This window comes from Aquarana catesbeiana, linkage group LG04, assembly GCF_042186555.1.
Source record: "Aquarana catesbeiana isolate 2022-GZ linkage group LG04, ASM4218655v1, whole genome shotgun sequence".
NCBI lineage: Eukaryota > Metazoa > Chordata > Amphibia > Anura > Ranidae > Aquarana > Aquarana catesbeiana.
The window spans coordinates 267,279,291-267,304,885 of NC_133327.1; the positions used below are offsets into that span (position 1 = coordinate 267,279,291).

The 25,595-nt window shown below is 43.4% G+C and overlaps 1 protein-coding gene across 1 annotated transcript in view; it reads right to left on the bottom strand.

Moving 5' to 3' along the window:
• LOC141139905 (alkaline phosphatase-like) overlaps window positions 1-23,866 on the bottom strand; it is a 117,233-nt gene extending 93,367 nt beyond the window's left edge. Inside the window, exon 1 of the mRNA XM_073626478.1 lies at window positions 23,695-23,866. Within this exon, the coding sequence (XP_073482579.1) occupies window positions 23,695-23,785 (91 nt within the window). The 5' untranslated portion in view covers window positions 23,786-23,866. The remainder of the gene's footprint in view (window positions 1-23,694) is intronic.
• Window positions 23,867-25,595: the final 1,729 nt, after the last annotated feature.

Genomic DNA, 25,595 nt, shown 5'->3' on the forward strand with positions numbered 1-25,595 from the left:
TTTTCTTCTCTCTATTTGGATTTCTGGACTTGTGCACTTGCTATGGAGGCACTCGTGCCTGCCCACTCCCGAGCCACCTGTGTGTATTCATAAGACACCAAGAACGCAGCTCTGTCCCACCCCGCTATGGTCTCACTGGCTGTGATTGACAGCAGTGAGAGCCAATGGCTTCCACTGCTGTGTCTCAGCCAATGAGAAGAGAGAGACCCAGGAGAGCCGCTGCTCTTGTGCACATCGCTGGATCAATTTGGGGCTCTGGTAAGTATTAGGGGGGCTGCACACAGAGGGTTTTTTTACTTTCATGCGTAGAATGCATGAAGGTAAAAAAACATCAGCCTTTACAACCTCTTTAAGCTTACTGACTGGAATGGTGCCAGCAGATGGGGTGAAAGCAAAATGGGGTGTCAATATTCAAAAACGAGAAAGATATACACCTGGAAATTACGGACCAGTCAGCTTAACATCAATAGTATGTAAACTATTGGAAGAAATGATAAGGGACTATATCCAAGAATTTTCTGATTAAAATAGTATCATTAGTAGTAACCAACATGGTTTTATCAAGAACCATTCTTGCCAGACCAGTCTTTTAACATTATATGAGGAGGTGAGCTCTAATTCAGATAGAGGAAGGACTGTTAATAGTATGTATCTAGATTTTGCTAAGGCATATCATACAGTACCCCAAAAGGTTAATTTACAAATTAAGGTCTTTTAGCATTTATGATATGGTATGTACCTGGATAGAACACTTATGGCAGGAGCGTATCCAGAGACTAGCGATTAATAGCATATTTTCTGAATGCTCTGGAGTTGTGAGCAGGGTGCCCCAGGGCTCTGTCTTGGGGCCAATTCTGTTTAGCTTGTTCATAAACAATATAGAGAAGTATTGTATTATTGTAGAGAAGTATAATAAAAAGTTCAATTTCGGTGTTTGGTGACGACACAAAACTAAGCAGGGCAATAGCTTTACTACAGGATATAGCAACATTACCAGGAGACCTAGTTAAAATAGAGGGGTGGTCAGATATGGTTCAATATATGTGAAAAACAATCAGCACAGTTAAACAATGATTCACAATATAACCAAAAACGATGACTGCAGCACAGCCTGTAGCAAAATAAAGAAAATAAAAGTGCATGGCTGCATGAACAGCGGCACAAGGGAGACAGGCTAGTGGGGTTAATACTGTTGCTAGGCAACTAGAGCAGGCCATAGATTGGCCAATGAAGTGGTGGGGGGAGGTACTGCAGGAGCTGGAGTGAGGGAGGTCAGGGGTGACAGGATATCCGGCCAGCAGACACGAGGAGGAAATCGTTCTGTGCTGAGCCCTTCCCTTGCGTTCCTGATGGAGGATCCACAGTGCCTGGCTGAGCAGCTCCGCTCGATGGCGGAACCCATGGGGACCGATTGGCTGCAGAGCCAGATCGCAGCCCTGCAGGGGACGACCACCGTGGCACCGTCCGGCACCCAGGTGAGACGTGCTCTGCGGGCGCGCCCCCCGGAGCGCTTCAGCCCCTCACAATCCCCGCAAGCTCAGAGCCATAATGGGAGCCCGGACTCGGACCCTCCAGCCCAGCTGGCCCAGCCACCCCTGGCTGGAATGGGCTCGGGTGCTGGGAGGAATCCCTGTGGGGGGGGCGGACCTCAGTAGGACGGGTACGCAGCCCTACCCAACCCCCAGTCCAAGACCGGAGAGAGTGCGGCCCCATCCCTGCCGGTAACAGTGCCAGGATCAGCTCAGCGGGGGAGGAGTCGCGCCGTGGGTCACGGCCAGTCGGGTAGAGCGACCGGTGACCCCATCACACCCAGATCCACTTGGGATCTGAGGGCCTCCAGTTTGGGTTGGCACAGCATGGCCCCGCCCACCAGCGGGGGGGTGAAGAGGAGCTACACAGCTACAGCGGGCACACCAGTCCTGGGGGTCAGAGACGCAAACGGGACAGCGAATAACCGGTTCCTTTCACGGGCGGCTCATCATCACCAGTCCAGCCTCCTGAAGGTCGTCAGGATTCCTCCGACTCAGCTGAGCAGGATTCCTCCGGCTCAGATCTTTATGATCCCACTGCAGCAAGGGATGTATTGCCTTGTTTTAACGGAACTGCTCATCATAACACAGCCACATACTGTGTACAGAACACCTCCAGGTAGCCATATTGCATTGCACTTTACAGAAAATGACAGAGCTGCAGATTGTAAAGGAAAGGTCATTTTTACAAAAAAAATAAAAAAAGACAGTGCCTATTAGGATGGCTATCCTGCTATCACAGGCATTTATTTATTATGTGACTGAAATGTATTTCATTTAAGAAACCATTGCCCTGAAAAACAGCACTAGTAACAAGTTTCTCTTCATTCCTACTGCTGTCCCATGTCTGTAGTGCGTCCTTCGTTCCCCTTATACTATGGAATCTTTATAAGAGATCTATCTCAACTGTATACAAGGATTGCCACATAAGATATCATCCTAATAGACAGAACAGGCCAGACCAAGTGAAGATGTCAGACAGTTCACAGACAGGTGTATTGTACCTTGTGTAGATCATATCAAAGTACAGATCACCTATTATTGAAGATTTGCAGAGACCTCATATGTCACCAGGTTCACATTCCTGTATGATAGGAATCTGAGATACCAATGCACCTAAAATAGCCATTTTATCTATATGGTTTCATGTTGTTTTATCTCACAAGTCAAACACTTGTTAAAGCTGTATAGTTATTAATGCTGTATATTGCATGTGATGTTTTCAATGATGTGTTTATCATATACCGAAGTTTATTGACAGATTGCTCAAATTACCCAACATGGATCATGTTGCTTTTCTAATATTTTATATATTTTCCCTAGAAATGAACTTGAAGACCTTGGGTGCCCTGTGCTTGGGTATTTTTAAGTGTCTGCATGCAATAGTACCAGCTTTTAAACTTCGTGACCTACTACTACGCTGTAGTATGCTGTTCGGACCTTATTAGGCAGTCATTTTATGCTAGGTAAAGAGCAGGGATTCTCAGCTTTAGTGAGATCAGGGCCTGGTATTTTGCTTCGAAAACCTTCCATGCCTCATCAGTAAGAGCCCATCTACTTCATCATAGTGCATTAAAAAATATTATGTTGCGCTTTAAAGGATAGGTTCACCTTTGATAAAAAAAAATAATGAATGAACGCCTTTTTTGCAGGTTAAAAATTTTTTATTCATTTATTAGGAGCCTGTATAGCATTGCACCCGCAATCAGCAGGGAAGTCAAGGCTGCTCGCTGAGTAACATGTTACACCCTGGATACGGGTGTAACATGTTATTAAAGGTGAATTTAGCCCTTAAATTAAGGCAGCCAATTCAAAATACTACAAAAGTATGGAAACACATATTTTGCATTCCAAAACCTTTATTTATATTCATACCATAAAATATGGGAATGCAAAATATGTACGTTGTATTCCCATACTTTTATTACATGAATATAAACTTTTTCGCCTGCCTTGTGTCTGCTGTGTATGTCTGTTGTTCTAATGTCTGTAATCATTATATGACTGCTAATAATAGATAAACTTAGCAAACACAAAGCAGGCGACATATCTGTACAGCTAATCCAGTGAAAGGTTTGTATCATTCATTGTAGGTCTTCCCTGTGTCATTCCTGTAATCACGCCACTGCAGGTGGAGAGGGGAACCTGGTACCTTGGGACAGTCCAAAACTCAGCTTCTGAGACACTGTGAACAAACCTAGAAACAGGGTTTATACCGGCACCCTTTTTCCAACACTGTTCACTTCTGCACCCTCTGCCACCCTGCTCCAACACTGTTTACTTCTGCACCCTTTGCTACCCTTTTTCAACACCACTCACCTCTGAATCCACAACCATACCCTTCCAGCATTGCTCACCTCTGAACTTCTTGACACCTTCTTACAACACCGCTCATCTCTGCATCCCCTGCAACCCTCTAAAAACACTGCTTAGCTCTGCACCACCTGCCACTGTCTTCCAGTGCTGCCAACCTCTGCATCCCCTGCCACTCTCTTCCATTGATGCTTAAGTCTGCGTCCCCTGCCATCCTCTTTCCACACTGCTCACCTCTGCATCCCCTACCATCGTCTTCCAATGGTTCTCACCACTGCACTGCCTGCCACACACTTTCAACGCTTCTTACCTGTGAGCCTCATGCCACCATCCTCCAACACTGCTCACCTCTGACAGCACATTTCATAGCCTGGCAAAAGGGAAGCCCCAGCCCTGTGGTTAAAAACCACTTGTGTGAGCAATATGAATGTACCTAGCTGCTGTGCCTGCACCACAGATAGACACTCAGGGGAAGGGGGGGGGTTGGACTCCAAAAGCCATCACCATATCTACAGCCCTGATCACAAAGTGGGTTTACAAACTCAAAAAAATCATATTTTTTGAGTTTACAAACTTTCAAGTGAATTCTCACCAGTTTTGTAGCATGTTCAAAAATACGCATAGCGTCAAGCTAAAACAGCTTGAAATATGATAATAGGTATTACACTATAGATTACAACAAAATTGCTGCCTTTCCCTACATACAAATGTATATGCACTGCAAACCCCTAGCTATTACAGCCCAATTGTCCATTCCTACTGACACTGGTATTGTTGTATGAGTATAAGTATTTAAAAACTTTTGGTATCCTTAGATTTTTTCCATTGACTCATTGTGGCAGATTTACTAAAGCAGAATGTTCACTTTGCAGGGAAATTTTAACTTTTTCGTGAATATGGTGAAAATTCACTTTGCAAAAAATTGTCATGTACAAGGAAAATTATACTCCAACTCTGGTCAAAACATTAATGCCCTACCATCCCTCCCTTACACCCCTCTGACTGGTCATTGGCATAAAAAATTCCATTTTTACTAGTGTAGCATCCTTGTCCTAAACAGGGACTGCTATGACAATTTAGTTTTTGGCTGGGCTGTAGTTAGTTCAGACCAGTGGCGGCCTGTTTATTAGGGGTGCACTGATCTACATGCGGGGTGCCGAACACATGGATTCCAATGCGGGATTTTTTTTTTTTTTAAGCACGTGAATCATTTTTTTACATCACAGAAACCTGACATTTTAACAGGGGTGTGTAGACTTTTTATATCCACTAAGTGTTGCTAGTTGGAGCTCTGCTGTAAGGCCCGATAGCCTGTTTTGGGGCCTAACGTGCTGAAGTGGTCCTGAAGTTGTCCTGCCTGGTCTGGAGGAAGCTGGGCCAAGGAGAAGACCCAGGGGAGGCACCTTGCTGAAGAGAGCCAAGGGGAAGGCTAGTTTCTCAAAATGGTCTGGTGACTCACTTGGAGGACAAACCGAAGATTGGGAACGTGCTTACAGTGGCTGAAACCAGGATGGAGACCGACGGGAAATCTGCAGCCGTGGCGCCAGCCCCAGCTGATCAGGATGGGACAGCACTGTTCCTGTGCTTCCATTGTGGTGTCACAAGCTAGTGATAGGACTACAGATACCAGGGTGCCTTGGTGGGGCCTGTAGATTATGCATTTATTTGCAAATGAGTGCAGACTAAACCCCTGTTTTTTAACGCATACTATTAGACAGGTCAATTTGGTTGTCCCCGGGCTGGTCGGTAAGTGAGCTTGGAGTTTTCCTTGGATTTATCCTTGGCTTTTTTTCTAACATATGTTGCCTTCCAATGCTGCTTGCTGCAATGGCCAGTTATAGGTGGGGGCAGTGGCTTCCTTTTTTGTATTATTGTTATATTGGTCAGGCAATGCACTGACACCTTTGCAGCCATTGTGCTATGTGCTGGGTGTTCAGTGTGCCCCTGTACCTTTAAGAAGGGGTGGACTCCCTTCAGTCCATCTGCTCTCCATCTATCCATCAGAATGCATGTGCTTCCATTGTGGAGTCACTCATAAGCTAATGATAGGACTACAGATACCAGGGTGCCTTGGCGGGGCCTGTAGCTTACGCATGTATTTGCAAATGTGTGCAGACTAAACCCCTGTTTTTACCGCATACTGTTAGACCGGTCAATTTGGTTGTCCGCGGGCTGGTCTGTAAGTGAACTTGGAGTTTTCCTTAGATTTATCCTTGGCTTTTTTTCTAAAAATATGTTGCCTTTCAATACTGCTTGCTGCAATGGCCAGTTATAGGTGGGGGGTGTGGCTTCCTCTTTTGGGCCATAGAACAAAGTAAGATCTATATTTTTGGTGCGCATTGATCATCTGGCGGGAGTGCAATCTTATCCAGAGTGATCTGGATAAGATTCGGGGCGGACTTACAGAGACTGAGACCCACATCTCTGCCACAAAGGATCTGACGGCCACTCACAGGAGATGCCCTAGTAGCCAAGTTGGACGACACCAAGAATCGATTGAGGTGCAATAATGTGCGTTTCCTGGAGCTTCCAAAAGCGAAGAGACTCTCCAGCAGAGTTTATGGAATCCTTCTTTTAAGACCTATTAGGTCTTACAGAGTTGTCTCCAATATATTTGGTAGAACGCGCTCACTGTGTACCTATCAGAGGCTACATTCTGGGTAATAATCCTGGCCCCTTCCTGATTTTGTTTATCAACCACCAGGACTGTGACAAAATCCTCTTAGAAGCAAGCGAACATCCCACACTATCCTACAGTAATACCTCTGTATTCCTGTTGCCCGACTTCTCAGCAGAGCTGCAGAGGAAGAGGAAAACGTTTAACGATGTCCGTCGTCATCTCCGGAAGAAGAACATCTAATATAGTATGCTGTATCCCAGTTGCCTCCAGATTCAACACTTTGGATCAGTCCGATTTTTTAAATCCCAAGCCAAGGCGGATGCCTGGCTTTCTACCCTGCAGTAAGCGTGCCAGACTTTCTTCCTGTTTCTGTTGCGAGAGAATCACATGTAGCCTCCCTGGCGGTATAATTATGTCAGATGTTTTAATCTCAAAGCGGTACATTGTTTTGCATAGAAATTTTTCTTTCTTTTCTTTTCGAAACATTGCAAAAAAAATTTTAACATTGTACCACACAAAAACAAAAGTGATTTTGTGGGGTATTAAATTCGCCCCAAAACATCAATGATGTTATTATTTTTTTGAATCACATCATTGATTTTTGTCTTGATGTTTTATTCTAAATTACACCCCATGATCTCCCCGATCAAGATCTGGGCACTTTCTGATGTGAAAGGATCTCGATCCCTAACATCACGATCACCTAAAAAGAGAGAAACCAAACAAAAACAGGTATCAAAAATCTGCCAGCATCCATGTCTTACCTGAGTCTGTGGTCGCAGACACTCACCTGTTGTGGTGCCAATTTCCACCACATCTTCTTCCTCCTCCTGCTCCACTTGGGTTGGGGGTATTTCACCTTCTTCCACAGGTGGGGGGGTCTCTGGTCTCCTCGGATGAGGGGTGTCCTCCGAGTCTTTTCTCCCCTATGTAAAACAAAAATGGTAGAATTAGCACACAGTGATTTGATGGCAGAACTATAAATAAGAAACATTGCTTGGAAGTGGGGTACAATTGTCAATTTTAGCAGAGTTCCAAGATGTCGCTTTTTTATTGTCCTTTGTCAACCTGCAATACTTACCTGTTTAGTACAAGCTTCACAGATGGAGACCCCCCTATAGTATACACTGGAGCACCTGTGTGCCCCCCCTGTAAAAATGGTGTTCTTGTGTCCCACACTAGTGCTCCAGTGTCCAGATGTGAAAACAGCTGCTCAGTGTCCTCTCCTTACACAGAATCTAGTTTGCATTTCATTCTAGTAACAAACCCATCTACACAACCAAATATTTTGCATCCAAGTAGGCCCTAAAAAATGTTGGCAAATGCATATGGCCTAAACAATGGTGTTTTAGAGGGCGAAAAAAAAATGTTTGATACGAACGAATAATGGGCCCATGAACATTAAAATTTACATTTTAAACTGTACAATTAAGAAAAGCATATGGAGCAGCACGAACGTAATAAACACAAAAAGAATAGGAACACAGCACAACTACTTACTTTTTTGCAGCACTCTCCGGATCTTTCGGTACTGCTCGGGCTCTCTTAATTTGAGGTCTGACCACCGCTTCCTGAGCTGATCTTTCGATCGTCGTACCCCGAAATTCCTGTGCAGACTTTTGACCACTTTCGCCATGATCTTGGCCTTTCTGATATTGGGGTTGGGGTAAGGCCCATACTTCCCGTCATAGTCGGCCTTCTTCAGGATGTCCACCATCTCCAACATCTCCCCAAAGGACATATTTGTGGCCTTAAATCGTCTCCTTCTGGATCGGGACGTGTCCGGATCCGGGCTTTCCTCCTCCTCCTCCTCGTTGCTATAATTAGAACGCACCTGCTCTGACTCCGCCATGTGCTCTTCACCTACTGCGCCGAACGAAAAGGGGCGGGGAATAGACTAGAAAGAATGTCAGGGGCGGAGTTACACGCATGCGCAGTGTGTATAAAGCATAACACGCATGCGTAGTACGTACGATCTGTGAGCGGACGAAGGAGCATTGGACGCGCCGATCGTAAGAACGAAGGTAAGAGCCAAACTTGTGCCTATACTGCTTCTACATTGAGGCCTATATTGTAACAAGATTAGGAGAGTTTTGTCTGACATTAGGCTTTGTCTTGTGTTGTGTCTTGCAGTGAACATGGATATCTTATTAAAAGATAATGACTTCATGTCACTATTCATTGATATGTTAAGGGAGCTGCCATGTCTGTGGGAGATCAACAACCCACATTACAAGAACCAAACAAAGAGGAAGGCAGCACTAGATAAATTGTTGGAAATTGTGAAGCAGGTGATCCCCACAGCAGACATCACATTTTTGAAGATCTTAATTGGTGGCCTGAGGAGCAATTTTGTAGGGCAGCGCCAGAAAGTCCTGGATTCGCAGAGATCCGGAGCAGCAGATGACATCTATCTCCCCAGGATGTGGTACTATGACAGGCTGCATTTTCTGGCAGGCCAGACTGAACCCAGGCCATCCCTCTCCAGTCTTCCTTCCACGCTTCCTTCCCCCCCAGCTTAGGCTTCTGACGCCCAACCTGGGCCTTCCAGGCAACAACATGTGGAGGAGCCCAGATTGAGCCAGGTATAGCATTCCTCTAAATAGTTCAGGTTGTCCAATCAATGATGTTAACTAGATGTTAGTTTGGAGTACTAATTTATGATTGTGATTGATGATGCAAAAACTAAAACCATGTCCCTTTTTCATACACAGGGAAGTCGCAGCCAGGAGGTGGCCGGGCCGAGCCGGCTGCCTGATATGCCGGTCCCTCCCCTACACCTGGAAAGAGAAAGTGGCAGGAGGAGGAGTGCCCTAGAGGAGGCTGCCATAGGCCTCTTTTGGAGGGCTACAGAGGCCCTGGGAGCACCACACACCGTGGAGGAGGACATTGCTGCCATCATTGCCTCAAAAATGCAGAGGATGGAGGAGGGACAACAACTCATGTGTGAGTCGCTCATATTGGAGGCTCTTAATAAAGGTATGAGGGGCCAAATTACATCTCAGACACACCTTTGCGAACTCACAGATGGTCCTCCTCCTCCTCCTGCAGGTCCTCCTCCTCCTCCTTCTCCTCCAGGTCCTCCCAGTCGTCCTCCTCCTCCAGGTCCTACTCCTCCTCCTGCCACATCTCCAACAGCACAGCCACAGCCCGGAATGAAGCGTGGAAGGAAGACCAGAAAGTGATGACCCTGGATCCAGTCTGGTCGGCCAAAAGATGCAGCCATTGGGGTACCACAGCCTGGGGACACAGATGTCATCTGCTGCTTTCCGGATTTCTGCGACTTCTGGACCAGACTGCCCTCCCTTACATATGGACTCCTCAGGCCACCAATTTTGATGTTCAAGAATTGTTGTCTGCCCTGGGGGTCCCAGGCTTCGCTAATTTCTCCTGTTGATCCAGTGTTGCCTCCCTCTTTGTTTGGTTCTGAGCCCTTAATAAAGGATTTTTGTTTGGAATTATACTCTCCTATGTGTGTTTGACTTGAAAAAGGACAGTTGGTTTGTGAGGATTCAGGTACATAACAAAAATACAATGTGAAATTAACAAGGGACACCAACAACAAACAATCTCCTTGAGATTAAATAATAAAAGATATCAATGGTGTTGTGGTAACTTGACACACAAAACACACACAAAAATAGTCTGGAGTAAAAATAAAAATAAGATTAAACAAAGATCAGCCTTGGAAAAAATACAAACATAAAATCTAAACCAAAAATGGCTTTAAAGCCAAAAAAAAAAAAAAAAATTCTGTTAGATGTGACAAATAACAATATATTAAGGGAATCCCAAGAAAAAAACAAAAAAAGAAGTTTGTGAGAAGTGTGTGTGAATATGAGCAGCAAAACTACTTAATTCTTGTCACATTATAAAGAAGAAGAGAGTGCGCTGTATTAAACCATTTTTAACATTGCACCGTGACGAAAGTGCTATATCCAATTGCGAACGCTAATGTTACCAGACCGAGCTTTTCCGTGTCGAAATTTCTTCTGAGCATGTGTGGCACTTTGTGCGTCGGAACAGGCCACACACGGTTGGAATTGATGCGATCGGATTTTGTTGTCGGAAAATTTTATCTCCTGCTCTCAAACTTTGTGTGTCGGAAAATCCGATGGAAAATGTCCGATGGAGCCCACACACAGTCGGAATTTCCGACAACACGCTCCGATCGGACATTTTCCATCGGAAAATCCGACCGTGTGTACGGGGCATTAGGAATAACTCACTTAAATCTGTCCAAACAAGAGTCTAGTAGACATCCCATGTATGATGAAGTTTGAAACACGAAAACATAAATTATAATATAATAAATAACTACTGTATACATAATTATAAAAAAATAATACTAAAATGAATTTCCCCACTACTCGCTCAATTCTGCAAGTGTTCTTTTTTACTATCGCTGTTTTCTAGCTGGTCTAAAACCACTTTTGACGTAAAGGGACACTTTTTGGTTGCCATGGACAATCTCAAGTTTCCAGGCAGAAAGAACAGTATATATAATATAAAAGTGCATGCAGGGCACTGGACAAAGCACTAGAGACAAAAGGGATGTGAAATTATTTGATAGAGTAATGTAATCTGTAGGGTTACAGTGTACTGTATGTTTTATGTACTTTTTTAATTTGCCACCAGGCTCCACCCCCATGCGTCGAGGCGCTCGCAGGGAACGGAGCCCAGAACACAGGACATCGGGCGGAGGACCAAGCGGAGGACACAGCAGGGTGGCATCACAGTATCCTGGTGACAAGGTAAATATGCTGCACCAGGATTCTGCAATGCAATACCAAGTGTGGCTCGGGGTTACCGCTAATGGTACTGAAATTTAACCCCGAGCCACACGGGAATACCGCCAGGAAGGTTAAGACATCTCAGTTATTGGTTACAGACACTGCCCAAATTTTGGAAAACCTTCAAATACTGAAATGTTATTCCTATCTCCCTCCTCACTGGGTGCGTAAGCTTGTCCACGCCTGGGTTGTTTTTTTTAGGAGGGAAGGAGTTAGGGTCGCAATGTCTTATGTGTGTTACAGTTTACTTGGTTACTCTGTATGTTCTTACATTGCTGCTAAGCTGTGGCCTGATTTTCGGAGAAGGGGACATTTTTAGGATCCTTCCATTACTGTAGCTCTCTCAGGTGCCCATGTTCTTCCGAATCTTTGGCCTTCTTGTCCTACTCATCTACAACCAATGGAGGGACTTTCGCTGGGTACATTTTGCACAATTCACAGAAGAAGAGGACCTTGTTGAACTTGTTTTGGGACCAACTGACTAGTCAGTTCTGTTGGGGTAATAGCTAGTTAGTAGGGGGTTTATTATGTTGTCTTCACAGTTTAGTGTTACCTGGCAACCTTGTACAATTGTTTTTGGTTGGCACAATTTATCTCTCATATTATTCACATTTTCGTGGCATTGTGTATTGTGTGGCATTGCAGACCTACCTACTAGTCATTCTTGGAACTGTTTACTGACCCAAGCTCCACTTCAACTTACTTTTGTAGAATCTGGAATGGAGAGCATACTACGAGATTACTTGTATGCAAAGCCTTTATCCAATATATACAAAGCCCTCCTTCCATCTATTCATGATGGCCTTGATAAACTGCTGGCCTTTAAAAAGTATGAGATGGGTTATTGCGGGTTAAAAACATGCATAAAACCGCAGGTCAACTCGCTGCTCTTTAGCAAACACTTGGGTGCCCTTAATCCTGATCAGCAAACATGCACTATGCAGTTCAGTGCTGCGCTATTTAAAAAGAAAAAAACGGGTTGGGTATTTCTCCCCATGTTTCTGTGGGTAGGGCAGCCCATTCAATTCAATTTAAATTGAATGGGCTGCCGCCCCCACTGAGAATGCAGATCGCAATAATGTGAACCTAACCTAAATTTCCCAGAACTTATCTGTGCACTTTACTCTTCTACTGAGGTTATGTGTGATATATAAGACAACAAGCCCTGTTCCATGAGACCTTTGGTTTAAAAAGAAAAATTACAGATAAACTGAAAAAGATGAGTCACAAAAAAATGGAATGTCCTTTAGTCCATTTGTAAATGAGATGTTAAAGAGATAAAAATACTTAGAAAAAAATGTATATTACTTTCTTTACAGGTCATGAGAATTTAAAATCATATAACTCTTCAGTGATATGTTATAGAAGATATACCACCTATTTCTGTACTGTACATCGTTAACAAGGCTTGCTACTTTGTGGTCTGATAACGCTTCTGCATCAGTCTTACGGCTTTACTGCTTTTCTCAGTAAAATTTTGAATGCATGTTATAGACTGCCATTTTGTTTTCTTTCAAATGTCTTACCAAGGGTTTGCCTTGGGACCCAGAGGACTGGCGACCTTTGGCCCGGAGGGCAAACACAACTAGATAGCCCTCCCATTGTACAGACAGATTTTTGTGAGCTGCATAAAGAAAAGTGTGCCATGGTGTCTCAATGATTGGTAGGAATGAGGAAAGGTGGGTGCTCCTGAGGAACATGTTTTTTTTGTGAAATTGTAACATATCTTTATCATACTTTTCAGCTGACCTGAATTTGACAGGACAATCCGGCTTTTGAGTTAATTGTCCCATGATAGCTGTTTCACAGCATGAGGCTCGCTAAGTGTTACTGCACATGCGTTGGCTCTCATTGCTGACAGTAATAATACAGTCCACACACTTCATTGCCCAGGACTTCCCTCTCCATCCTTGATGTGCAGTGCCATCAGTGAATGCTGCCTATTTACCAACTTTCCTGGGATCAGGGCCACAGAGACAGCTGCAGTGTCCCTGTTCTAGCACCAAGTTCTGTCATTTATAGCTAGGTAGCTGGCCACCACATCCATGCCTCCCCCTTTCCCACTGAGCACATGCTCCCACTATGGAATGTTACAGTGACTGTAGAGCAAGTGTGCGGATGGGGGGGGGGGGTTAGAGAGGCTGCAGAGGTATGCTTGGGGGGCATTAGTGGCAGAGGTGTGCAGGGGTACAGTGGTGGCAGGGATGTGCTAGGGGATACAGAGTTGTGTGCTGAGGATGTTGGTGGCAGAGATGTGCTGGAGGGTACAGTGGCGGCAGAAGTGAGTTAGGGGTACAGTGGTGTGCTGAGGGGACATTGGTGGCAGAGATGTGCTGGGAGCACAGTGGTTGCACAAGTGTGTTAGGGGGTACAGAGGTGTGCAGGTGGGACAATGGTGACAAAAGATTTGTTGGAGGGTATAGTTGTGGCAGAAGTGTGTTAGGGTACAGAGGTGCTCAGGGGAGACATTGTTGGAAGAGGTGTACTGGGAGTGCAGAAGTGGCAGACATGTGCTGAGGAGTACAGTGCTGCAATGGTGGCTGAGGTGTGTTAGTACAGAGGTGTGTGGAGGGACATTGGTGGCAGATCGATGGAGGGTGCAGAGGTGTGGTTCCAAGACAGGAAGAGGACAGGCATCCCTTAGTAAATATTTCTCCAGGATCCAGCTGCCTGCATGATGTGGGACATACTTTCATTACAATATGTTGGATCACTAAAGCTGTGAAGCAAAAAATAACTTTTAGCTAAATTTCAATTTCATTTTAATGTACGTAGTGTTATTACACTTTTTTACTGTGCAGAATGATTGGTAATGCCTGCGGTCCTCCACTAAAACCTTGGATCTGTGTTTACTGTTTTGTCTATTTTTGCTGTTTTTTTGCCCTATAATGACAGCTTTCTTAAGCCTCTTACACGCTGCTGTTTAAAAACTCACTGTTTTGGTTTTTTTACTAAATGCAGCACATTGTTTTCAGTGTGCCTGTACACACAGATGTGTAAACGTGCTGCATACAGATGGGTATAAAAAATACAAAAATACAAAGCAATCTGAGTTGCTGGTCAGTATGTTGCTCATGCATATCGCGTAAAATTTGGTATGAAAAGGTAAAATTGCATTCTGTGAGCTTAGGTTTATTTTACTTGCGTACACGCATATACAGGTGCATCTCATTAAATTAGAATATTATCAAAAAGTTAATTTATTTCAGTAATTCAATTCAAAAAGTGAAACTCATGTATTTTATTTAGATGCGTTACACACAGAGTGATATATTCCAAGTATTTCTTTCATTTAATTTTGATGATTATGGCTTACAGCTAGTGAAAACCCAAAATTCTGTATCTCAGAAAATTAGAATATTAATGAGACCAATAAAAAAAAAAAGATTTTCAATACAGAAATGTTGGCTTACTGAAAAGTATATCCATGTACAGTATAGTATGCACTAAATACTTGGCCAGGGCTCCTTTTGCATGAATTACTGCATCAATGCGGCGTGGCATAGAGGCGATCAGCCTGTGGCACTGCTGAGGTGGTTTAATAATCATGGTATCACTGTGCTTGATTGGCCAGCAAACTCACCTGACCTCAACCCTATAGAGAATCTATTGGGTATTGTCAAGAGGAAGATGAGAGACACCAGACCCAACAATGCAGACGAGCTGAAGGCCGCTATCAAAGCAACCTGGGCTTCCATAACACCTCAGCAGTGCCACAGGCTGATCGCCTCCATGCCATGCCGCATTGATGTAGTAATTCATGCAAAAGGAGCCCTGTCCCTGACTAAGTATTGAGTGCATACTATACTGTTTTCACTAGCTGTAATCATCAAAAGTAAAAGAAAGAAATGCTTGAAATATATCACTCTGTGTGTAACACAGAGTTCACTTTTTGAACTGAATTACTGAAATAAATTTACTTTTTGAGATGCACCTGTATGTGCAAAATAAAAGGAAGACATTTCAACCAGAAATACTAATGTTCAAACATCAGTACCGTGTACAAGTACCCTTATATATGTGGCATTAGGGAACAATATTCCTCTTGTAGAACTATGCCCATTTTAAATGAATGCCCTGCCCCTGATTAAAGCACATTCTCCACGTATAATGGATGTGCAAAGGTGAAAAAATGGTGTCCCAGAAACACTTTTTTGAAATATTGGCAACTAGGTTTTACACACCTTTCAGCATCAGCGTCTTTTTTTTTTTTCGGCTCTTGGCATTCCATCACATGACATCTCAGAGCCTAAAGAGATTGGTGCTGGAAGACCAGAAGATATCCCTCTGCTGGGTGCTTTGATTGTAGGTTTGAAAAGGGAACAAGAAGCTATAAAATGCCCAGCATGGATCACTAACTGTGGGTCCTGTTCGAGTGATGAAGATTCTCCAGTCCGGTTCCAACTCAGTACCCCCCCCCCCCCAACCCTGCCTTCAACTGTGTGCTTTGGATTTTCTTCCTAGTAGAATAATATTCAATATTTTTCAATTTGTTTGATTAGCAAATTAAAATACATGAAAAGTCCATATGCAGCGCTAAAAAAACAAATAAATGGCAGTCCATAAGAGTTTAGTAAAAGGAAGAGATGAGAACCCAGCAACTGCTTCAGTGTGAGATTGCAGCACACCGCACCGCAGTATAAATTCAATCTCCTTACCAGAAGAAGAGAAAAAACATGCATATAACCAGGATCTGTATAGCAGCACCAGCATCAAGCACCAGATGGATGGCTCCACGCCGTGGCAACACCGATGGGGAAACTTGTCTCTATCCCTTTTTCACCAAACAGGACTCCAATCAAAGACATCTAGTTCTCCGGTTCACTATGCTTAATCTCCCACTCATAAGGACGATACCACCTTTTCGACCGCAGCAGCTCTGCGCTCGGCTTGTTTTTTGCTTCAAACTGGAGCAATTGCTGCAAGGGATTTGTTTTTCACAGGATACCGATCTTCATGCTGCAAATTTTGAATGACTTTTGAACTACATTTATTAAGTCATCGAATGTACTGAGAATTTTCGAACAAATGTTCATATAAATATTTGTTTGAAAATCATCTAGTGTCCTGTCCAGCTTTAGTGTGGCTCTGCAGAGCCCGAGACCTAAATCTAAAACCTTTAAATTTGTTTCTATTATATGTGCATCCATTCTTATACATTCAGTAGTAACTCATTCTCCCTCACAATTCTGTAGAGTAATTTGAGAATCTGTCATCTATAACGAGCTATTTGTCTTCTATTTGCATCTGTGCTTTGCAATGCCTATTACATTTCCACTTACTACAGGCAGTTCTGCTCTAACTCCTCCTTCCCTGCCATTAATGGTAACTATATATTTTGCTGGGAGCACAGGTACCTAGTTTTGAGCTCGGATTGCCTAGGCATTCTAGTTTGCGCCCCCCCCCATATCACCTCCTGGGACATGTCACAGGTCCCAAGAGGCTGTTGGGCCATTTAGAAAGTACAGTACGGCTCGCATATTATCGCATAGTCAACATAGTGGTGCTGGGGACCCAAAGACCAGTGAGGAACTGGCCCGGGTGAGGACAGCGCTTGATCTTTGGGCTAGTAAGTGTCTTTACAATTCAGTGTATTTACAGTACAGTACTTGTAGCTGCAGACTTTACATTTGTTTTTACTGAAGTTCCTAAGATATTCAGGGATCTACTTTGGAAAGGAAGGAGGCCTAGAACAGGCATGTCCAATCGCGGCCCGTATTCTGGTTTTGGATGGCCCGCCTGGTAATTTTGACATGTATATCTTTTGCGGCCCCCAACAAATCCCAGAGTGCCGGGGGCCACAAAAGATATATATGCTGGCTGCCTTGGAGGGGGCGGGAAGAGTGCAGCACATACAGGAGTATTTCCTGTTTACACGGCGGCCTCTGTAAAAGAAAGTCCCGTCTCCTGCGCTGCCTTTGGACGACTGTTCTGTCCATCATAGGAGATGGGACTTTCTATTAAAGAGGCTGCCGAGAGAACAAGAGTTTCTCCTGTATGTCTGTTGGCGCTCATCCATTCCCTCCATGTCTCCTCCAAGGCTGCAGATGGATGGGCATCAATCAGGCTGCACTGATGGCAATGGTGAGTCTGCATTCATGACAATGTGGGTGCTGCATTCATGGCAATGGGGGTGCTGCATTCATGGCAATGTGGGTGCTGCATTCATGACAACGAGGGTGCTGCATTTATGGCAACGGGGGTGCTGCATTCATGGCAACGGGGGTGCTGCATTCATGGCAACGGGGGTGCTGCATTCATGGCAACGGGGGTGCTGCATTCATGGCAACGGGGGTGCTGCATTCATGACAACGGGGGAGCTGCATTCATGGCAACGTGGGAGCTGCATTCATGTCAGTGGTGGGGCTGCATTCATGGCACTTGTGACTGCAGATGGGCACTGATTAGGCTGCATTGATGGGCACTGACCCTTATTTTGCTTCACAGTTCCTTATTTAAAAATTTTTCTTAAAACTTTCCTCTTAAAGTGACGGTGTGTGTTATATGCCGATAAATACGGTATATCCAAATAACACGCCCAAGCTCATCTCTTCAACACACACAGCCACAAAGGCAAGAGAATTCTTGTTGGGCAGTGTATTAGTGCTCGGACGAACACACTTTTAATGGTTTAAAGAATGTCAGGCAAAATGGCTGGCCCTCACGCATGTTCATTTCATCAAATCTGGCCCTCTTTGAAAAAAGTTGGGACACCCCTGGCCTAGAATGAGGCTAGAAGCTCTCCTATCGGCAAAAGATGGTGGAGGACTGGCAGTTCCTTACCCCAAATTATATCATCTGGCCTCCCAATTCCAGCAGATTGCTGGGTGGGAAACTTTAAAGCAGTATTCAACTCAAAACCAGTCATTAGATGTGGTGGCTGCACTCGTTTTCTTTTTTTAGGCTTTTTTCCCTCGGTTTTCACCTGGTGATTTGGCCAGTAACACACCTGTGTTATGCAGACACCAATCTGGATCAAGGAGCAAGGGGGCAGATTTGGACAGCAGCATTGTCAGTCTGGGGGCAGGGGAGGCTTAGCAGTAACAGCAGATTTACATACTCTAGCAAATTGAAGCTGAATTCTAGGTAATCATTTATTATAATTTACAGCTAACATTTTATTTCCTCTTAGGATAAATAAATAAAAAGCTGATCATTAAATGGTTTGTCTTATCCTTATAACTGCAAGAGAGCTTTTCTGTTGAAAAATATCAGCTTTACTGCCTTGATCACCAGATGAAAATAGAAGAAAGCAAGCCTAAAAAAAAAAACTGATGTAGCCATCTGCACCAATTGTATGATAAGGGCATATTGTTGTCTTTCCAATCCATTGTCGACCAATACCAGCTCTCAAGTCACTCTTTCAAATACCTACAACTTCACCACACCTTAGATAAGCAATCACACTCATCCCAGATGGTTTATAATCCTTCCTTAATCCTCAAAATGGTGGCTCTGTCAGGTACTGCCAAAAAAGGGTTTAATAGGGAACATATACTCTACTCTCTTAGTAGCCCTCTAACAAATGTAATCATCAGGCAATCTTCCTCAGACCAGCAGCTGCTATCCACTGCCTCCAGGGGCAGCAGCCCTAAGATAACCTGCCACAAACCCTTGAGGGAAAAAACACGGACCTCCTGCACATTTATCACCTCCCCAGCTGCCTTCTGGACACCTCCTTCCGGGGTTTGGCTGGAGCATGATAAATATTCAACTGATCATTTGAAGCTCCCGGCCCTATGCTCTGGATACTTCTTCTAGAAGCAAGTGGGTGTAATCAAACTCTCAACTCAGGAAACCCAGAACAGAACCCATTCACTGCAATGAGGGCCAAAAACTAAATTTACTTAGCAACTTACTAGAAGAGGGCACTACAGTATCTTAATTCATATGCTCTGGCGGTGTCCTTCGATACTGGTCAACTGTCTTCCAAACTATCAACGACCCGCGCTTCATTCAACTGCTGTTTGACTTTCCTGAGCATTATCCCTGAGGATGTGGAACCATCTTCGTCCAAATTTCTGCTGATGTGTTTGCTGTTTTCTTGCATGCAAGCTCATTGCACAGACCTGGCTGTCTCCGTCCTCCCACCTTTCTACAATGGCATAATACAGGCAACTGCAAATATCATTAGAAGATATGGACTGGGACAAAATACTGGCTGTTTTATACAAACTCTCTATATCTTCTCACGCGCAAGAACATAATTATCGGATCATCATCGGACTATCTAGGTGGTATCACTGCCCTACACTATTACATAAACTTGATCCATCTATCCCAGATACTTGCTGGCGTTGTTTACTGGAGTCTGGCACTATGACCCATATTTGGGGCACCTGTCCAAAAATTATCATATTTTGGGATAAAATATTACGCTTGTTTGATCGATTGTTGGGAGATAGCATCCCAAATACACCTCAGATTACAGTGCTATTCATGTTGCAAGGCTCTTATAAACAAATTAAAAGAAACCTAATTAGGCACTTTCTCACAGCGGCTCATTCTGTGATAGCCAGGCTGAGGCTCCATCAATGGCTGAATGGGCTTGTGAATTGGACAAGATCGAGCTCATGTAATGTATGATTGCATGGAATGATGATAAATCTGACTCACATAAACCTATGTGGACAGTATGGTCTCATTTTAGATTTTCCTCTGACTTTGACTGCTTTATCTCCAACGGCGTCTGGGGTTTCAATTTTGCCCTGGACCTCCCCATGGTACCTCCCTTCCCCCTCTCCTTTTCCTCTTCTTTCTCCTTTCTTCTTCCTCTTTTTCTCTTCCTCTTTTTCTTTACATTATAATTTACACCATTGTTTTTATACCAGTTCAGTGTAAGCTAGCACCAGTGTGTTTCCTGCTAACCTAGATATCGTGTCTATGGCTAAAACGGATATTACTATTGTGGTTCCCTTATAATTGTCTGTCTATACTAATGACTTTATATGCGGGGCTGCAAGAAGAGGGGGGGGGGGTGATTTTTTTGTACTAAAGACTCTACTGTATATGGTATAGGATGGTCTGTACTGAGGACACTAAATGGGATGGGGGTATGGAATGTCTGTTCTGAGGACTATATATGTATATATGATATTGGGGGGTATGACGGGTGTCCGTACTGAGGATTCTGTATGGACTGGGAGGAATGGGAGGTGTCTGTTCTGAGGTTTCCGAATGGGATGGGGGTGGGTGTCTGTACTGAGGATTCTGTATGGAACGGGGGTATGGGGAGTAGGTGCACTAAGGGGTCGGTACTTATGTTTAGGAATGTTAGGGGGGGGCAGTCTGTACAGAGGGGGTTGTGGGGGGTTTGTACTGAGGGGTCAGTGCTGGGACAGATGGCAGTCTTTGCTGGGGGTTTGGTCTGTGCCTGGGGGTTGGTCTTTAGTGAGGGGTCTGTGCTGGGGGGGGGGGGGGCATCTATACTGAGGGCTGTGTATTGGGAAGGGGAGCTGGGAGGGGGGGATTTAGAAATGTTGAGGAGGTCTGTCTGTATTGAGGGGTTTGTGCTGGGGGCATCTGTACTGAGGGGTCTGTGAGGGGGAGCAGTCTGTGCTAGGGGGGTTGGTCTGTTCTGAGGAGTCTGTGTTTAGGGTCGGTCTGTGCTGGACAGAGACCCTGTACTGAGGGGGTAGGCAAGGTTGGGAGATTTAGGAATGTTAGAAGAGATCTGTACTGTGGGGGTGATTTGTACTGGGAAGAGGGGGTAATTTTGGTTGTACTCTGTAAAGTGGCTTATGCGTTCTGCACTCCTGATCCCTGTACTATAGACACTATGTTTTACATTTCAATCTCTTGACTATTGTACTCTAGGTACATTACTCCTGAAGTTCTTCTATAAGGAAGGCTGTGTATAGAAAAACAAGTGTAATGGAACGGTTTCATTTTATTAGGATGTTTGCTGAGGTTTGTATGTGTCTGTTAATCTCTCATTTGTGGCACAGTCAATAGAACATATTTTGTGGGTAAAAGAACTATGGTATATGTGTGTTGAGTATAGGGGGTGTAGGCTCAGCTTTTATTTAAAGTGGTTGTAAACCCTTACATATACCCAGTAAAGTGACTGTCCTCGGGTGATACACAGAGATAAATGAATCCTCCTACATAAGTTGTACCTGTTTATCTGCAGCAATCTCTCCTCTACAGCCATTCAAAGTGCAGAATTTTTACAGCTTGTCTACGCTTTTAGAATGCAGTGGGCGGGGGACTGAAGTTACACACTGCAGAGATCAGCGAGGGGAACTCTGATAGCTGATTAGATGGAAAGGACACACCCCCTTCACATAGCACACAGGAACAGAGCTGAGGCTGTAAGTCACAGGATGTGTGCTGGAGCTTCTTCTCCTGTCACCTTTTTACCTCTTGGTGTCAGGAAAACTTGGCAGATCGCAAAGGAACAAGGCAGCAGACAAAAATGACACTTAGTGCTCTGGATTGAGACAAGTAGATACTATAGCAGGATATGCTTTAACTATGCCCCTTTAAGCTTCTCCCACTGCAATTTAGCCACAGCCATAACTTGGCATGGCATGCAAAAGCGTACTGCTTTAAATGTTCTTGCCAATTTTTCGGGGGAGGGCAAAATGCTAAATTTTTTTTAGCAGCCCTGGTTGGTAAAATGTGCTAGGTACACCACTGGTTACAAACACTCAGATATAGGCAATACTGTACGTAGTGTATATATCCCTCCCAAAAATCAAGAACGTCATTCTGAGTCACTTACACTGGTATGTTCTTTTGCCAGAAAATTATCATATTCCATAATTTTCTAAATGGTAAGTTTGTAATGAACTCACATTCTCACTCATACATTCTGTGCTGATACAGTTAATTTATATATTAATAGGTCACAACATAGTACAAAATGGCATAAAACTCCCAGTTTTTGGAAAATGTAACTTCAAGGTCTTTACAAGCTTTCAGATCAAGATTCTAACCGGGTATATTTTACCTCTTTGTATTGATTGTGATATTGTGAATTCCATTTCTAAATATGGCTAGAAAATACTTAAACTATCATTATTAAATTGTTGTTGTCATCTAATTTTAAGTACATTTATGCATTTACAAATTTCAAATGAAATAATTTACAAGCACTAGATCAAATCACATTAGCTTAGAAGCCACACTTCGGTAGTCATATTATTTTAGTGGAGATAAGAAAATAAAGTATACAATCTGGCTGCTTACATATGGGCCACAATCTTACTTCATTTTCTGTTTCGGGTTTTTAAAAGGAGACAAGCTTGCCAAGTATGCCAGGTATTGACCAATACTCTGTTCAATTACGTACATTATTTATAAAACCAAATTATCACATTCAGCTGAAGCTTTAAGAAGGATAGGACAGGAGCTGTTAGGATGTTTACAACTGATAGATAGTCTGATGATTGGTCAACTGAAAGAGCAGGGTGAAAATGCTGAAGAGCAGTGGCTTAGTGTTGTCAACCTGCAGCAAGCAGTGCTGTTACTGACAGGATCTCCAGGTAAAAAACTTTCCAATAGAGTCACAAAAAATGATTTCCCCAAGAAAACGATATACAGGGAGTCATAATAGAAAGCATACTGAAAAACAAATGTTGGGTGTACATATACTTTAAGGAGAACCTGTAATTTTTTCTCTAACTAGGCAATGTGAGGCATTGTTCTTGAACATAGTGTATTGACAGTAGTCACATGCATGGTGGTAAAACATAAGTTGCTTTACTTCCAAGAAGAGTTTATGCACTGCATTATTAAATGAAAACATTTCTGTCCTCTTATTGGGTCATGCATAGCCTTAGGACCCCGAAAAACAGAATATTCATACAGTATATGGATATACCCTGCTGGGTTTGAAATCTTTCTAGCCTAACAAACATTTTGATGAGGTTTTCACCTCTAATCCACTCTGAAAAAAAATGTTCTCACCTTACACCTGCTGGATTTTTTTTCTGTAATTTGTGGACAGTATAACATGATAAAAAAGTGTTTCCAAAGAGGCAATGTGGGAAGGCTATATTTCTGTGATCTAACCTCAAAGTTTTAGGTAGTCAACCAAACCTGCAGGTTAGATTGACCCAGAATTTAATTACCATTTTAGGTGGACAAATTTTCCAAAATTACTTTCCAATAATAGATGCTGCCATCCGTGAAAAATGCCATCGTTCTCAGTTGTCATCAATTAGTTTGTATACAGCCAGCTCATGTCTGTAATAATATACTGTATATTATTTTTATTTAATCTAAAAACCAATTAGTCATAGATAGAGTTACAATTCTATTTATAAAGCTATGTGGAGTACTCAGGCATAATTTATGCCAGATGTACCTACCACTCTGAAGAAGTAGAACTGCAATCACCACCAGAGATTCAGAAGTACACAACACACACCAAATTGTATGTAAAAGTATGTAGATCATCGATAGATCGTAGATCAGATTAAAGTGTTCTTACCAAGGGAAGCCACTACTACTGCATCGCAGGAATGGGTGATGTAAAATGCTACTGCCAATAAGGTAAAAACAATTGGACGTGTCCCCTTCATCTCTGTACGTTGTAATGGTACTGTAGGTGCATGCACTTTGTTGTTTTCCAGACTGACATTATATAGACTTCCCTCCTATTAAATATCTGTACCGTTAACCATGCAAAATACTCCAATTAACCTTTGGACACCTGTGTGTGTGAGTGTTATAATGCTTTCTTCATTGAATCATCCTCCCAAGTAAGCATTTAGACTTTGACACTGAACTTCATGAAGCAGCAAGAAATCTCATGTTATAGACACAGTTCAGTTAGAATCTCAATATTAAAAACTGATAAACGCTATGAAACAATCATTTTCATTACGAGATAGGTATTTATTTATTTTTTGCTGTAGTGCCTTAAAGTTGTGGTATTTAAAGGTTAATTATATATATGCATTAAATGCTGAAAATCTTTACTTTTTGGCTTGCCACTAAGTAAGCTGGCGCAACCTCAGTCACACATGAATGCAGCAACATAGCTATCTTCCTTACCAACCATTTAAACAACACCTTCACCCTCAGTCTTTATTCCCATTAATTCAAGGATTTAAAGTGTAACTAAAGGCAAAACTTTTTTTCTTTTCATTTTGGATAGAGTAAGGGAGGGTTCTAAACCCTGTCATTTTTTGCCATCTGTGTTCTATTGGGGAAATTTCCCTTCACTTCCTGTCCCAAAGCTAAAATTCGAAGTCAGAGGAAATCCATAAAAAGTGAGGAAATCCCACAGTGCCACCAGGATCACAAGAACCATTGTCCCCATTGGAAAATTTCCTCTTTATTACTATTCTCATGTCAACCTAAAATTTGGGATTTCCTTTTACTTTTGATGATAAAAGTAAACAGGCCAAATAGAGAGCATGAATCTCCCTACTGGGTTCAAAGTCAGCAATGAAAACCTGACAGGTGTTCTAATCCCTCTCCACTCTATCCAAAACTAAAAAAAAAAGTCAATTCTTCTGGACCTTTCCTACCAAGCCTTCTGCAACACTACACTCACCTCTCATCCCTTGACCATGCAGGAGATTTTAATCTCATGCTACTAAGAAACCTAGAGTGTACCTGTAGCCGAAATGTTATCCTTTTAGTTTTAGGCTCGGTTCACGTTAGTGTGATGCGGGAACCCTGCAAATCCACTGCGAGTTCCCGCATCACACCTGACTTGCAGGCAGTTCATACTGTCGTATGCGACCCGCTGTGAGTGTCAATACAAAGTTATTGACAACCCCAGATCAATTCGCATATCGCAGCGCGAATTGTCAATTCGGACAGGAATCGGATCGCCTGGTTGTTCTATGGGCCTACTCCTCGACCTGGACGCCTATTGATCCCTTAGCTGCACCCCCCTAGTAGAAAATGGGTCTTAAGGTGATTTCCCATAACCTTAAAGGTTTTAATTCCCCACACAAAAGGAAAAAAGCATTCAGATCTTATAAAACCTTGGAAGCAGACATACTACTACTTCAAGAAATTTTTCCACACACAATCACCCATCCTACCTAGACAAGTCCTTTAACCACTTGCCGCCCGCCCTATTACCAAATGACGGCCGCAAAGTGGTTTGATATTCCTGACCGGGGGCGCGCATCGCGGCAATCGTTGCGGGGTGTCAGTCTGACACCCCGCAACACCGATCTAGGTAAGGAGTCTCTGACGGAGACTCTTTACCACGTGATCAGCCGTGTCCAATCACACGCGAGTAGAAGAGAGCCAATCAGCTGCTCTCCTGACAGGGGAGGTCTGTGCTGATTGTTTATCAGCACTGCACCCCCTCAGATCCCGCCCAGGACCACCAGGGAAGCCATCCACACTGGACCACCAGGTATGCCC